This window comes from Scyliorhinus torazame, chromosome 20 (assembly GCF_047496885.1).
Source record: "Scyliorhinus torazame isolate Kashiwa2021f chromosome 20, sScyTor2.1, whole genome shotgun sequence".
Lineage (NCBI taxonomy): Eukaryota > Metazoa > Chordata > Chondrichthyes > Carcharhiniformes > Scyliorhinidae > Scyliorhinus > Scyliorhinus torazame.
In genome coordinates, this window is record NC_092726.1 from 24,328,097 (window position 1) to 24,342,512 (window position 14,416).

At 49.4% G+C, this 14,416-nt stretch overlaps 1 protein-coding gene across 1 annotated transcript in view; it reads right to left on the reverse strand.

The window, feature by feature from the left end:
• The window catches only part of LOC140396979 (bone morphogenetic protein 1-like), a 409,856-nt gene that overhangs the window by 240,864 nt on the left and 154,576 nt on the right, over positions 1–14,416 (reverse strand). Inside the window, 1 exon segment of the mRNA XM_072485982.1 lies at positions 10,472–10,582. Within this exon segment, the coding sequence (XP_072342083.1) occupies positions 10,472–10,582 (111 nt within the window).

A 14,416-nucleotide genomic window follows, 5' to 3' on the forward strand; every position in this document is an offset into this window, starting at 1 on the left:
AGACTGTCCCTCCGATAGAGCAGCACTCCCTCCATACTGCAACTTCGACAGAGCAGCGCTCCCTCCATACTGCCCCTTCGACAGAGCAGCGCTCCATCATACTGCCCGTTCGACAGAGCAGTGTTCCCTCCATACTGCCCCTTCGACAGAGCAGCGCTCTCTCCATACTGCCTCTCAGACAGTGCAGTGCTCCCTCCATATTGCCCCTCAGACAGTGCAGCGCTCCCTCCATACTGTCCCTCCGACAGAGCATCGCTCCCTCCATACTGCCACTCTGACAGAGCAGCGCTCCCTCCATACTGCCCCTTCGACAGAGCAGCGCTCCATCATACTGCCCGTTCGACAGAGCAGTGTTCCCTCCATACTGCCCCTTCGACAGAGCAGAGCTCCCTCCATACTGCCTCTCAGACAGAGCAGCGCTCTCTCCATACTGCCTCTCAGACAGTGCATTGCTCCCTCCATATTGCCCCTCAGACAGTGCAGCGCTCCCTCCATACTGCCCCTCAGACAGAGCAGCGCTCCCTCCATACTGCCACTCTGACAGAGCAGCGCTCTCTCCATACTGCCTCTCAGACAGTTCAGTGCTCCCTCCATACTGCCCCTCCGACAGAGCAGCGCTCCCTCCATACTGTCCCTCCGACAGAGCATCGCTCCCTCCATACTGCCCCTCTGACAGAGCAGCGCTCCCTCCATACTGGCCCCCGACAGGGCAGCGTTCCCTCCATACTGCCCCTCTGACAGAGCAGCGCTCCCTCCATACTGCCCCTCTGACAGAGCAGCGCTCCCTCCATACTGGCCCCCGACAGTGCAGCGTTCCCTCCATACTGCCCCTCTGACAGAGCAGCGCTCCCTCCATACTGCCCCTCTGACAGAGCAGCGCTCCCTCCATACTGGCCCCCGACAGTGCAGCGTTCCCTCCATACTGCCCCTTCGACAGAGCAGCGTTCCCTCCATACTGCCCCTCTGACAGAGCAGCGTTCCCTCCATACTGCCCCTCCGACAGAGCAGCGCTCCCTCAGTCCTGCATTGGGGACATCCCTGAAGGTGTTTGTTCTCAAATCTCTTGAAGGGGGACTTGAACCCACCACCTTCTGACTCATGTAGCTGCGCTATGACTGATCCGCGGTTCATACTTTCGGACTGGCCTCAACAAATCTTTCTGTTAAACATCCCTCCCTCTCCCTGCACCGAAGGCCTCAGGCTTCCACCTGTTATCTAAATTCCTTCTCAAGAGGGGCTCCTCACAACAGTTATTTGGCGTTAACACCGGAATCCCGGAAATCGGAGCACAAGTAGGCCATTCGTACCCTCGGCCCGTTCTGTCATTCAACTGACCTTTTACCTGGACACGGTTTTCCCCACTCCACCCCTAGCCCTTGATATCTCCAATATCTAGAAATCTATCACCACTGTCTCAAATGTTCTCAACATTTCAGCGTCCACACCCCTCAGGGGTAGAGAATGACAATGATTCACTACCCTTACCCCCGTCCTCAATGGCCAACCCTTTATTCTGAATGTGCCTCCAGGTTCGAGACCCCTCCCTCCCCCCCCCCCCAGCCAGGGGATACATTCTTCCTGCAGCTACCCAGCCGAGACCATGTGACCACTTTGCACTCTTCGACGAGGTCACCTCTTATTCTTCCAAACTCCGGCGGATGGAGGCCTAGACCCAGTTCACCAGCTATGATGACTGTTCTTCCCTCAAGCTGAACGGTACAAGATTTGCAGCTCAAACGATGATGGATGCCCTTTCGCGTGCAGCCCTCATCCCTTGAAGTGATCCTACGCGACTTAGTCCTGCTCGGGACCATGAGCCACGGAGTTCCGTTTGAGATAATGACATTTCATTGCACTTTGATGGATGACAGTAAAATCCTTCTATGCAGCTACACCATTTTAAATAATGACCATCTGCTCTTGACCTCAATTACCAATCCCTTTAAGTGCGGCGTCCTTCTCTGTCCAGATTCATTGTACACTACTCAGAGCATAGAACATAGAACATAGAAAAATACAGCACAGAACAGGCCCTTCGGCCCACGATGTTGTGCCGAACCTTTGTCCTAGATTAATCATAGATTATCATTTAATTTACAGTGCAGAAGGAGGGCATTTGGCCCATTGAGTCTACTCTTGGAAAGAGCACCCTACCCAAGGTCACCCTATCCCCATAGCCCAGTAACCCCACCCAACACTAAGGGCAATTATGGACACTAAGGGCAATTTATCATGGCCAATCCACCTAACCTGCACATCTTTGGACTGTGGGAGGAAACCGGAGCACCCGGAGGAAACCCACGCAGACACGGGGAGCATGGTCGAAGACTTTGTCCTTCTTTTCCATCGAGCACCCTGCAACCCCCCCATCTCTCAGACCACAAGGTGGGGCCTCAAGCTTAGCAACAAGTCCGGGAGATAAATGCCACCATTTATTGCGAGGGGAAATGTAGTTAGGTATTGCTACAGTTATCCTGGGCTGTTGTTAGAACCGCATTTGGAGCATTTTATACTGGTTTGCTCCCCTGCCTTAAGAAAGAGTAGGAGCAGTTCAGAGAAGGTTGATTACTGGGGATGACGGGCTTGTTTTAATTTTAAAAATATATAATTTTAGAGTACCCAATTAATTTTTCCAATTAAAGGGCTATTTAGTGTGGCCAATCCACCTACCCTGCCCCTTCAACAGAGCAGTGCTCCCTCCATACTGCATCTTTGGGATGTGGGGGTGAGACAAGTGATGGGGAGGGTGCGCTGACAGGAAAAAGCAGTCGAAACCACAACCAGGTCAGCCATGATTGCATTGACTGGGCTGGAGGGGCCGAGTGGCCCTCCACTGTGTCGTTGTGGATCTCTGAGCTCTGCAGAGCTGGCTGCCACTCTGTTTGCACACAGCTTCGGAGCGGACATCACCTCGTTTCTCAGCACGGTAATGAATGCATCATTGAGGAATGTGTAGACTTTTGACCCCAGTCACCTTCCTGGAATACCTGGCATCTATTCAGTGCTCCAGTGTGTGTGCAACCTTTATCCCATTAATCGCCGCAGTCCAGCCTGGAAGCTCGGTCAATGTGCCTTGCCAGTTTTCCACAGGTATATGCGCCAGAGAGAGAGAGCAAAGTTAAGGATTCTGGAAATTGGGAGATAGCTGGTGAGACAGATGGCTATCTCCATATGTTTCCAATTCAGATGGAAGGGCTTTTTTAAAAAAAACTAGTCCTAGATCTCGGTCAGGCATAAAAATATACAAAATGAACGCCAGTGTCTTAATGTCATAACAATCTGATTTCTGAGCGGCAAAAAGATACAAAATGGCCGTCTATTCGGGCGCCATCTTGTATTTCCGAGCACGAATCAATCTGCACGCTTCAGTTATACAACGAACCAGATCGAGGGACAGGTTCGACAATGCCATTGCCAGTTGGACAATGGGGGAGCTGGCTAAGTGCCATTCGATATCCGAATAGCCACATGAATTCAATCCAGAAACAGGCAGATTCATTGCTACGGAATGGGGGCACAGCGGTGAGCATTCCATTCGCTCTTCTGATCATTTTCTGTGCTTGTTTTGTACTCATTTTAATGAGGAAGCGGGGGGGGTGGGGGGGGTTAATTAATTAAATTATCTGGAATAAACAGCGCGGTGGCACAGCGGTTAGCAATGCTGCCTCACAGCACCAGGATCCCAGGTTCAATTCCGGCCTCGGGTGACTGTCTGTGTGGAGTTTCTATGTTCTCCCCGTGTCTGCGTGGGTTTCCTCCGGATGCTCCGGTTTCCTCCCACAGTCAAGGATGTGCAGGTTAGGTGGATTGGCTGTGATAAACTGCCCCTTAGTGTCCGAAGACGTGCAGGTTAGGCGGATTGTCCACGCTAAATTGCCTCTTTGTGTCCAAGGTTGGGTGGGGTTATGAGGATAGGGCAGGGGAAGTGGGCCTAGATAGGGCGCTCTCTCGGAGGGTCGGTGCAGACTCGATGGGCCGAAAGGCCTCCTTCTGCCCTGTAGGGATTCTGTGAATTTGAAAGCAGATAAACGTGAGATGGTGCATTTTGGCTGGAAGAATTAAGAGGTTTGTTGACACTAGCCTCCTCAGCTGGGGGAGCAAATTCTAGGGACGCAGGCGCACAAATCACTGGAGGCAGCAACCCAGGTTAGCAAGCCCTGTTTTTAAAAGTTGCTTGAATGAACAGAAGGGAGACAGAACTATGATAACTGAATCTCAACTTCCTGTAGATTAAAACAAAGCTGGCAAACATTAAGCACCGTCCCTACTGATGCAGAGATCCCAGCTAGATACGAATGTGCGCTGGAGGCGTTTTTTGGGGTTTAGGCTGTCAAATGATTCATAAGAGAATAGCCCGCTCTGCCACTATTGTCAAGGCTTGCCGAAGAGTTTGGCCGCAGTACTGGAGGGCAGCCAGTGTATTGTGCGGCGCAGAGAGCAGAGGCAATGAAAGCAACTCTCCCGCACTTCTATTTTGGATTCCCCCGAGTTGTGTAACACGCTGTAAACAGATTACCCAAAGCCGTGTGACAACTGTTTACAGCCGACACATTTCTTGGGAGGTTCACTACCAAGGCACTTCGCTGGGAACTTGGCTTTTTAACAATCCAACCACTGCTTAGGGATCCTCAGGGACGTTTAATCAGGCGTCCCGTCATTTACTCTGAGATACAGGCCACACTGTGCTGCTTCAGCTGGTGTTGAAATCTCGCCTCGGCGAGGGATGTTACTGAGTATTCAGTCTGAAATGAGTAATCCCACCAGCAAGCAGTCTCGAGCTCTCCTTTGAGCTCACTGAGACGTCCAAACTTTTGAAGGGGCTTGGCAGGGTAGACACTGAGAGATCGTTTCCCCCTGGTCGGGGAATCTAGAACACGTGGGGTGGGAGGGGAGAGAGAGAGACAGTCTCAGAATAAGGGGCCGATCATTTAGGAATGAGACACGGTGAATTGTCTTCACTCAGGAGAGTGAATCTTTCGCATTTTCTGTCCGAGAGGGTTGTAGGTGTTGGTTTGTTTGTTTATTGTCACGTGTACCGAGGTACAGTGAAAAGTATTTTTCTGCAAACAGCTCAACAGATCATTAAGTACATGTAAAGAAAAGGGAATAAAAGAAAATACATAATAGGGCAACACAAGGTACACAATGTAACTACATAACACCGGCATCGGGTGAAACATACAGGGGTGTAGTGTTAATGAGGTCAGTCCATAAGAAGGTCATTTAGGAGTCTGGTAACAGCGGGGAAGGAGCTGTTTTTGAATTTGTTCGTGCGTGTTCTCAGATTTTGTATCTCCTGCCCGATGGAAGAAGTTGGAAGAGTGAGTAAGCCGGGTGGGAGGGGTGTTTGATTATGCTGCCCGCTTTCCCCAGGCAGCGAGAGGTGTAGATGGAGTCAATGGATGGGAGGTAGGTTTGTGTGATGGACTGGGCGGTGTTACGACTCTCTGAAGCTTCTGAAGGTGCGGCATAGATGAATCGTTGAATGCATTTAAGGCTGGGGATCTTTGGTCTCCCGGGGAATGAAGGAATATGGGGAGCGGGCAGTAAAGTGGAGTTGCACCCCAATATCGGCATTGAATGGCGGAGCAGGTTCAATGGGCCGAATGGTCTACTCTTACACCTATGATCTTCCTTCATTGGCCATAAAGCATTTTGAGATATCCTGAGGTCACAGATCACAGAAGGAGGCCATTCGGCCCAGCGACTCCATGACAGTAAAAGACACAGCAGGAATGATGTTTAGAAAATAGCAGTAGTGGGTGTACCTTTAAGAAATGGGTCTTTATCAGTGATGTCAGCATGTGGGTGGAGCTGGGGTGACTGTCTGCTTTTACTTTAGTTTTGGGCTGTTTGCTACGGTGTGTGTTTCTTTTCGTTTTGAGAGTTGGATAGCTGCAGTCACCGCAAGAAGGTGTATTAGTCTCTCTCTGCAATCTAAAGACTGTCTCCCGATCCTTTGGTGATTTAACAATAATACCTGTTTCTGTGGAGAAGTTAAACCTGATGTCTTTCTGAAAAAGGTTTTTTTTTTGTCTTATGGATGTTGCAAGGAAAGATTAAGAGTTACTTATAGAGTACTGTATTCTTTGGGGCATTTATTGGTGTTGATAGTTGTTAAGATGTTTACTGTGGGTTTATAAAGTATTAACTGGTTTCATAAATAAACATTGTTTCAATTTAAAAGTACTTTAATTCTCTGTTGCACTACACCTGTAAGGTAGGCCCGTATGCTCCCCACAACCACAATCTAGTAAAAGTTGTGGGTCAGGTGAACTCCATGATACCCTTTGGGGTTGTCAACCCTGGCCCACAACAATGATCATTCTCTCTTTTCGCTGCATGAAGAGATAAGAATTAAATTTTTACTGATGATAAATTGGTGCTGATCGGGGCGGCACAGTGGTTAGCTCTGCTGCCTCACAGCGCCAGGGCCCCTGTTCGATTCCGGCCTCGTGTGGAGTTTGCACTTTCTCCACGTGTCTGCGTGGGTTGCCTCCGGGTGCTCCGGTTTCCTCCCACAGTCCGTAGGTGTGCAGGTTAGGTGGATTGGCCGTGCTCAATTGCCCCTTTGTGTCCAAAGATGTGCAGGTTAGGTGGGGTTTCAGGGATAGTGGAGGGATTGGGCCTAGTTAGGGTGCTCTTTCAGAGGATTGGTATGGCATGGATGGGCCGGGTGGCCTTCTGCACTGTAGAGATTCTATGATTTCTATGTTGGATATTGGCTTCCCTCCCCACATAAAACACAGGGCTTCACCCTGCTGGCTGAAGACGAAGTGACTGATGTCACTTTGTGAGGTGTGCCAAGACATTGCTTTAATCTTTGGACCTTAATTCTGACACTAAGTGTAGTGTATAAAAATCCTCCATCCTGTCGCATCACGAAGGATTGGAGGAGAATAAAATCACACTTCAATGTAACCCCACAGAGAACCGTCAAATAATTCCCCCACTCCGAAACCATGAAATATCGCCGCCATTCACTTCCCTTCAGCAGGCGAGTTGTCAGTCGGGAATGTGCAGCATAACTGAGCCCCTCGCTTGTCAGCTTCTAACTGCCGTGAACGAGAAACCCATCAAACATGAAGAAACGCCAATGACACAATTGGGATTATTTTGCGCATTGCCTGTTAAGGTGCGTCACGCTAACATACGCACCATGCAAAAATTCAGACGTGTGCACATCGGCATTACATGCGCACATGCGGCGCATTCGGGCAGGCACCTGCTCCTCCCATTTTGTTTCATTCCTCCGCTGGATGTGGACGTCACTGGCTAGGCCCAGCATTATTATCCATCTCCAACTGTCCCTTGAGAGCCATCTTCTCTTGAACCACTGCAGTCCGTGAGGCGCAGGTACACTCACGATGCTACTAGGGAGGGAGTTCCAATAGTTTGACCCAGCAACGGGGAATTATGATACAGTTCCAAGACACAATGGTCCGTTACTTGGGAGGGGAACTTACAGGGCTGGTGTTCTTATTTGTCTGCTGCCCTCCTCTTCCTAGGTGGTCGAGGCCATGGATTTGGAAGGTGCTGTCATAAGAAGCCTTGAAAAGCTGCGGCATCTTGTAGGTGGTACGCACGGCTGGCAGTGTGCGTCAGTGGTGGAGGGAGTGAATGTTTGTGGATGGGGTGCCGATCAAGCGGGGCTGCTTTGCCCTGGATGGTGTCGAGCTTCTTGAGTGTCGTTGGAGCTGCACTCATCCAGGCAAGTGGAGAGTATTCCATCACACTCCTGACTTGTGCCTTGTAGGTGGTGGACAGGTTTTGGGGGGAGAGTTATGATGTTACAGATTCTCTTCGCTCATCAGGCTTATCTGAGGGTGCACATTCTGCTGTATGAACAGGGAAACTGCCCACACAGCCACACGCTCGGACAGACTGGTTCATTGCTTCTGGTTTCAGTCTATTCCACGCCAACCCCACTCACTCTAGTACTTCCCTGCATGTGCAAACACAAATGTGGCCATCAATCAATAAGCAACCCCTCATTATCTGGTCGCTTAACATTCCTTCATGTTATTCAATTACCATTACCCTCGGGCTACACTTTGCTTTCAAACCAAAGAACTCATTCTGCTGAGAGCAGCCAACACTTGGTATGTAATTTTCCAAAATCATTTTTTGTCCTTTCATTTACAGAGGCTTCCAAAGGCACGCATTGACAGGAACCTCACCCAGAAAGGGACCTGCACGCTGCCCACTCTTCACTCACTTCGCCACAGGGTCACACAGTTTGGGCAGAGGGGATTTACTGGAATGGTAGCAGCAATGTGGTGGAAGGTCTGGTGACGCAATGGGTCCTGCCGCCGCCTCTCGGCCAGAAGATCCCATGACCGGATGGCCTCGATGGCCAAGGGATGATGTGTTCATCACGCAGCCAAATGGATCGGCTGTCGCTGGCCAGATTGGCCGAGATCCCGGGAGACAGAAAGAACACTGGATTGCCGACCATCACTGTCCATGGCTCCAGACCACAACCTGCCTGGAACAAGAGCCACAGCAGCTCGGACTCCCCGAGTGAACATTAACACAGATGCACCAAGGACACGAGGCTTCAGTTATCTGGGGTTACCCTCCTTGGAGCAGCAGCGGCGAGGGGAGGTTTCAAACGCTGTGAAACGTTTGGATAGGTTAAATAGGTGGGGGAAACTGTTTTCACTGGCAGGAGGGTCAGTAATTAGAGGATACAGATTGAATATCAGATAAATCAGGGGAGATTTTTTTTCTCTAAACATTTAGAGTACCCAATTCATTTTTCCCCAATTAAGGGGCAATTTGGCCAATCCACCTACCCTGCACATCTTTGGGTTGTGGGGGTGAGTCCCACGCAGACACGGGGGAGAATGTGCAAACTCCACACGGACAGTGATCTGGGGCCGGGATCGAACCCGGGACCTCGGCGCCGTGAGGCAGCAGTGCTAACCGAATCAGGGGAGGTGATATTGACTTTTACAGCTCAGAAAGAGGCCCTTCGGCCCATTGTGTGTGTGCAGGCCATCAAGCACCAATCTGTTCTAGTCCCATTTCCTTGGTCCGTAGCCTTGTATGCTATGGTGTTTTCAAGTGATCATCTAAATGTTGTGAGGGTTCCCGCCTCTACCACCCTTTCAGGCAGCGAGTTCCAGATTCCCACCACCCTAAATCCCCTCTAAACCTCCTGCCCCTTACCTTAAATCTGTGCCCCCTGGTTATTGACCCCTCTAGGGGAACAGTTCCTTCGTATCCACCCTATCTTTGTCCCTCAATTTGTTTTCTTGCTTTAGACACAGCAATTATTGTCGCTTCACTAGTTAGCTTAACTCACCAGCTCGACCAACGTGGCTACCTGCCTGCCCAAAGCTTGGCAATTGGGGCCTGGAAACCAGGGGAATGATTATTTTTTGAAATGAAGGTTGCTGATATTTGTAGATCAGATAATTTTGCAAATTAATTAAAATTAAATGCAACTTCTAACGCCAAGTAAAAGAGGACACCCATCCTCTGTACTAACTCAAAACTGTATTCTGTGCGACCCAGCCAGCTGGTTCATGCCTCAGGCCGAATGTGCCATCGGCTCATTGAGTCGCCCTCTCCACTCGATTCAGAATACGGTAGGTTCAAATCTCACTCCGGGCGCAACACCGACACTAGCTCTCCAGTTGGAGTTCTGCACTGTCAGAGATACTGTCCTTTGGGGATATTGTCGCTACGACAGTGACCGTTGTTGAAAGTGAGGTGATTGGCCGTGAAGCGCTTTGGAAGTCCTGAGGTCGTGAAGGCTTTTTATTTTATTGCAAGCCAGCAATTTGCAAACTATCGTTCCATCTCCAACCTCCCTTTCCTTTACCTGCCATAAGACCATAAGACATAGGAGTAGAATTAGGCCACTCGGCCCATCAAGTCTGCTCTGCCATTCGATCATGGCTGATATGTTTCTCACCCCCATTCTCCTGCCTTCTCCCCATAACCCCTGGTCTCCTTATTAATCAAGAACCTATCTATCTCGGGGCAGCAGGGTGGCGCAGTGGGTTAGCACTGCCGCCTCACGGCGCCGAGGTCCCAGGTTCAATCCCGGCTCTGGGTCACTGTCCGTGTGCAGTTTGCACATTCTCCCCGTGTCTGCGTGGGTCTCGCCCCCACGACCCAAAGATGTGCAGGGTAGGTGGATTGGCCACGCTAAATTGCCCCTTAAGTGGAAAAAATTAATTGGGTACTCTAAATTTATTTTAAAAAGAAAAAAGAAAAAAAAAGAATCTATCTGTCTCTGTCTTAAAGACACTCAGTGATTTGGCCTTCAGTCTTCTGCGGCAAATAATAAGAGACCTCCCTCTTCTTCCGACCAGAACATACTCCCTCACATTTATCTGTGTTGAACTTCAGCTGTCAATTATTTGTCCGTTCAGCAAGTTTATTAATGTATCAGCGTATTGACATAGGAAACAATCCAATGTCACAGAGGTTTGAAGGGCAATGAGATTGAGCGTACCTGCAGAGTGGCCAAACTTTTGGATTCTGTGTTTCTTCAAATCCACAATCCAGTCGGCCCTAAACGATTTCAGGTCTTCTTCGTCCAGTGCAATATCTCCCAGAAAGGCAGCTGCAAACAGCAATAGAGAATTTGGTGAAAACCAATTCAAAGCACACACAGCATTTTCTCTCTCTTTCTCTCTCGCTACTGTCATGGTGGCAGATCCCCCCCCCCCCCCCCCCCCACCCACACCGAAAAAAACACAACTGGAGAAGCCAGGAGTCGACAAACAAAACGAGGACGGCGAAACAAAGGCCGATGACTTGTAATTGCGAAACCAAAAGTACTTCTGTGCACAGTCAACCTTGGCAGACCGGTTCACGTACCAGTGTGAACTACCCAATGGCACTACCCGTCAGCCACTGAAACCAGTTCGCCAGGGCTGAGGGTTGGACCAATCCCAAACTCTCCGCCACCACCCAACGAGTGAGGCTGAGGGGAAATAGGAGAGGGGTGGACATGATTACGAGAGGTTCAGGTCAGAGCAGTAATGGGAGCCCTCCCTCCTGCCAATCAATCGGCGGGCGGTGCCAGTGTTGTGGTCCGACGAGTACGTTTTTTGGGGGGGTTTTCCCCCCCTTCCCCCGGTCCGACTAGTAAGTTGGCACGAGCTTGTAAGTATCTCAATGTGTTTCCCCAATAAAGTTTATGTTTGTTTACAACAACCCGGCCCCTGCCTCAGTACAAAAGCTCAGGAGACCCGAGACCCAGACCCAGGGCGGCACGTTGGCATAGTGGTTAGCACAATGGCTTCACAGCGCCAGGGTCCCAGGTTCGATTCCCGGCTTGGATCACTGTCTGTGTGGAGTCTGCACGTTCTCCCCGTGTCTGCGTGGGTTTCCTCCGGGTCGCTCCGGTTTCCTCCCTCAAGTCCCGAAAGACGTGCTGTTAGGTGAATTGGACATTCTGAATTCTCCCTCTGTGTACCCGAACAGGCGGCGGAATGTGGCGACTAGGGGCTTTTCACAGTGCAGTGTTAATGTAAGCCTACTTGTGGCAATAAAAGATATTTTAAAAAGGTGAATCGGCAGTGTATTTCAAGCTAAAAGGAAAGTACAAGCAGACAGCTCAAAGGTCCCAACCGGGATTACCGGTGATGCCGATCCCAATTCTGGCCGGCTTTTTATGAGGTGATTTCTACAAGTCCCAACTAATTGGCCTCCGCCCATTAGCGGGGGAGCTCGTATTCCACCAGCCCCACTGGGAGGTCAATCCCCCTGGGTCTCGTGAGGGTTGTGACACTCATGTTATCACAGTAAGGTAGCCAAGGAAAAGCTGCTAGTGGGATGAGGCCTAGGGGGACACAGATCTAAGGTTTGGGACAAGAGATGCTGGGGAGGGGCGGAGGGCGATTTGAGGAAGAACTCTTATTTTTTTACCCAGCGAGTGGTAATGAGCTGAAACTCGCTGATTGTCAGGGTGATGGAAGCGGAGATTATGAATGATTCTAAAAAGGAAATTGGATGGGTGCTTGAGAGGAAGAAGCTTGCGGGGCTCCGGGGATAGGATGAGGAGCGGGGCTGACTGAATTGGTCTACACAATTCTGGCGTGGCCATGATCGGCCAAATGACCTCCTGCGCTGTACTGACTCTATGAAACAGGAGAGCCTATTTGTGCACAGCAAGATCCTGCCAACTTTCCAGCTGCCGCAACCTTCTGTTCAGTCTGGATCTCTGCCTTGGCATCTCTCTCAACCAGCCCTACAGTGTGCGCCCTACAATCTGTTCAAAAGATGGCCTAAATCTGGAAGTAGCAATTAGACGTTGCTAAACTTGGGTTTTAGAAGCACGAAGATTGTGGGGTAAAAGTTAGATGTCAACAGCAAACGAGCAGAGAGAGATGGGAGTGTCAGCAGGAAGAGGAGCAAGAGAAATTCCACTCGAGGTGTTTTTCTTATAATCTTAAAATCTGGATCAATAATAATCTTTACTGTCACAAGTAGGCTTACATTAACACTGCAATGAAGTTACTGTGGAAAGCCCCTAGTCGCCACATTCCGGCGCCTGTTCGGGTACACTGAGGGAGAATTCAGAATGTCCAGATTACCGAACAGCACGTCTTTTGGGGCTTGTGGGAGGAAACTGGAGCACCCGGAGGAAACCCGCGCAGACACGGGGGAGAACGTGCAGACTCCGCACAGATACTACCCAAGCCGGGAATTGAACCTGGGTCCTGGAGCTGTGAAGCAACAGTGCTAACTACTGTGCTACCATGAGGAATTCGACCCTCATCTGCATTTAAGCCTTCGTGATCTCTGGCAGACTTGGGAACTTCATGGTGACCAGTGAGACAGAAAGAGCCACGAGTAAGGCCAGGGGAAATGGAGTTACATCAGCCATGATCTGATAGATGGCAGAGGAGCCTGGAGGGGCTGAATGGTCTCCTCCTGTTTCTATGTCCCTCCAAGAGCTGCGTTGAGGCTTCCCATGGCAGGGGGCTTGTCTCTCACACACACACACACACACACACATACAGCTGAAAAACACCTGAAACTTCCCCTTGCCCAGCCGCTAACGCTTTGCAGATGGTTCGGAGCTGAAAGCCAGTTTCTCTAATCTAATTTGACGGGTTTCCTCCGGGCTGCCAATTATTTTGGAGACAACATCTGTTTGCAGCCACTTTGAGTAATCCTGATTCCGAGTAACTGCACTGAATTTAGCACATTCCAGAACAAAGGGCACAAGCCCTTCTTTTACGTGTCATCGAGAGAAGCAATCCCTGAATTCCTGAGTTGCAATAACCCATATTCCAACATGATAGATCAGAGAGAAGGCAGGGGGATATCTTTCCATAGTGGACGGTGAAGACAAATTGTGAACAAAATTAATCTATAACGTCGCGTAAATTTGCATAAATGGAAATGATATGGCCAGGTTGGCTGTGCAAAGGTCTCCCACACCCCATTGCAAGTTTCCAATGTGAAATAAGTATGAATCTTCGTTCAATTCCAAACATGCAAGATTGGCATGTCCAAAGTGCTCCAATGCAACACTAAATTAATAGTCTGACTCAAAGAAACAATGGAAGATTAATGTGGGAATGGACACATGCACACATACGTGCACACACATGCACATAAACAAGTACACACATTCGCACACACGTGCACATTCTCACATACATAATTCAAATGCATGCACACACATTCAAAAGATTCTCTCACACATTCACTAACACACACAATTCACTCACCCACACAATTCTCACACACACAAATCACTCACTCACACAATTCACACCCTCACAATTCACACAGAATTCACTCACACACGCACACAATTCACACACACATTTACTAACACACGCACTTCACACACACATTCACTCACAAATCACTTACTCACACAATTGACACTCACAATTAACACAGAATTCACTTACACGCACACAATTCACACACACATTTACGAACACACACAATTCACACAGATATTCACTCATACACACACACACACATTCACACACACACATATTCACTCACACACACGCATTCACTCACACACACACACATTCACTCACTCACAGACACACAGTCACTCACACACACATTCACTCACACACAAACACATTCACTCACACACACCACTCACAAACACACATTCACACACACACACATTCACTCACACACACACATTCACACACACCACTCACACACATTCACACACACACACACCACTCATACACATTCACACACACACACATTGACTCACACACACATTCACTCACACATTCACTCACTCACAGACACACAGTCACTCAGACACACATTCACTCACACACTCACACATCACTCACTCACAGACACACATTCACACACATTCACTCAAACACAAACATATTTACACACACATACACACACACATTCACTCACACATTCACTCACACACACACATTCACTCACA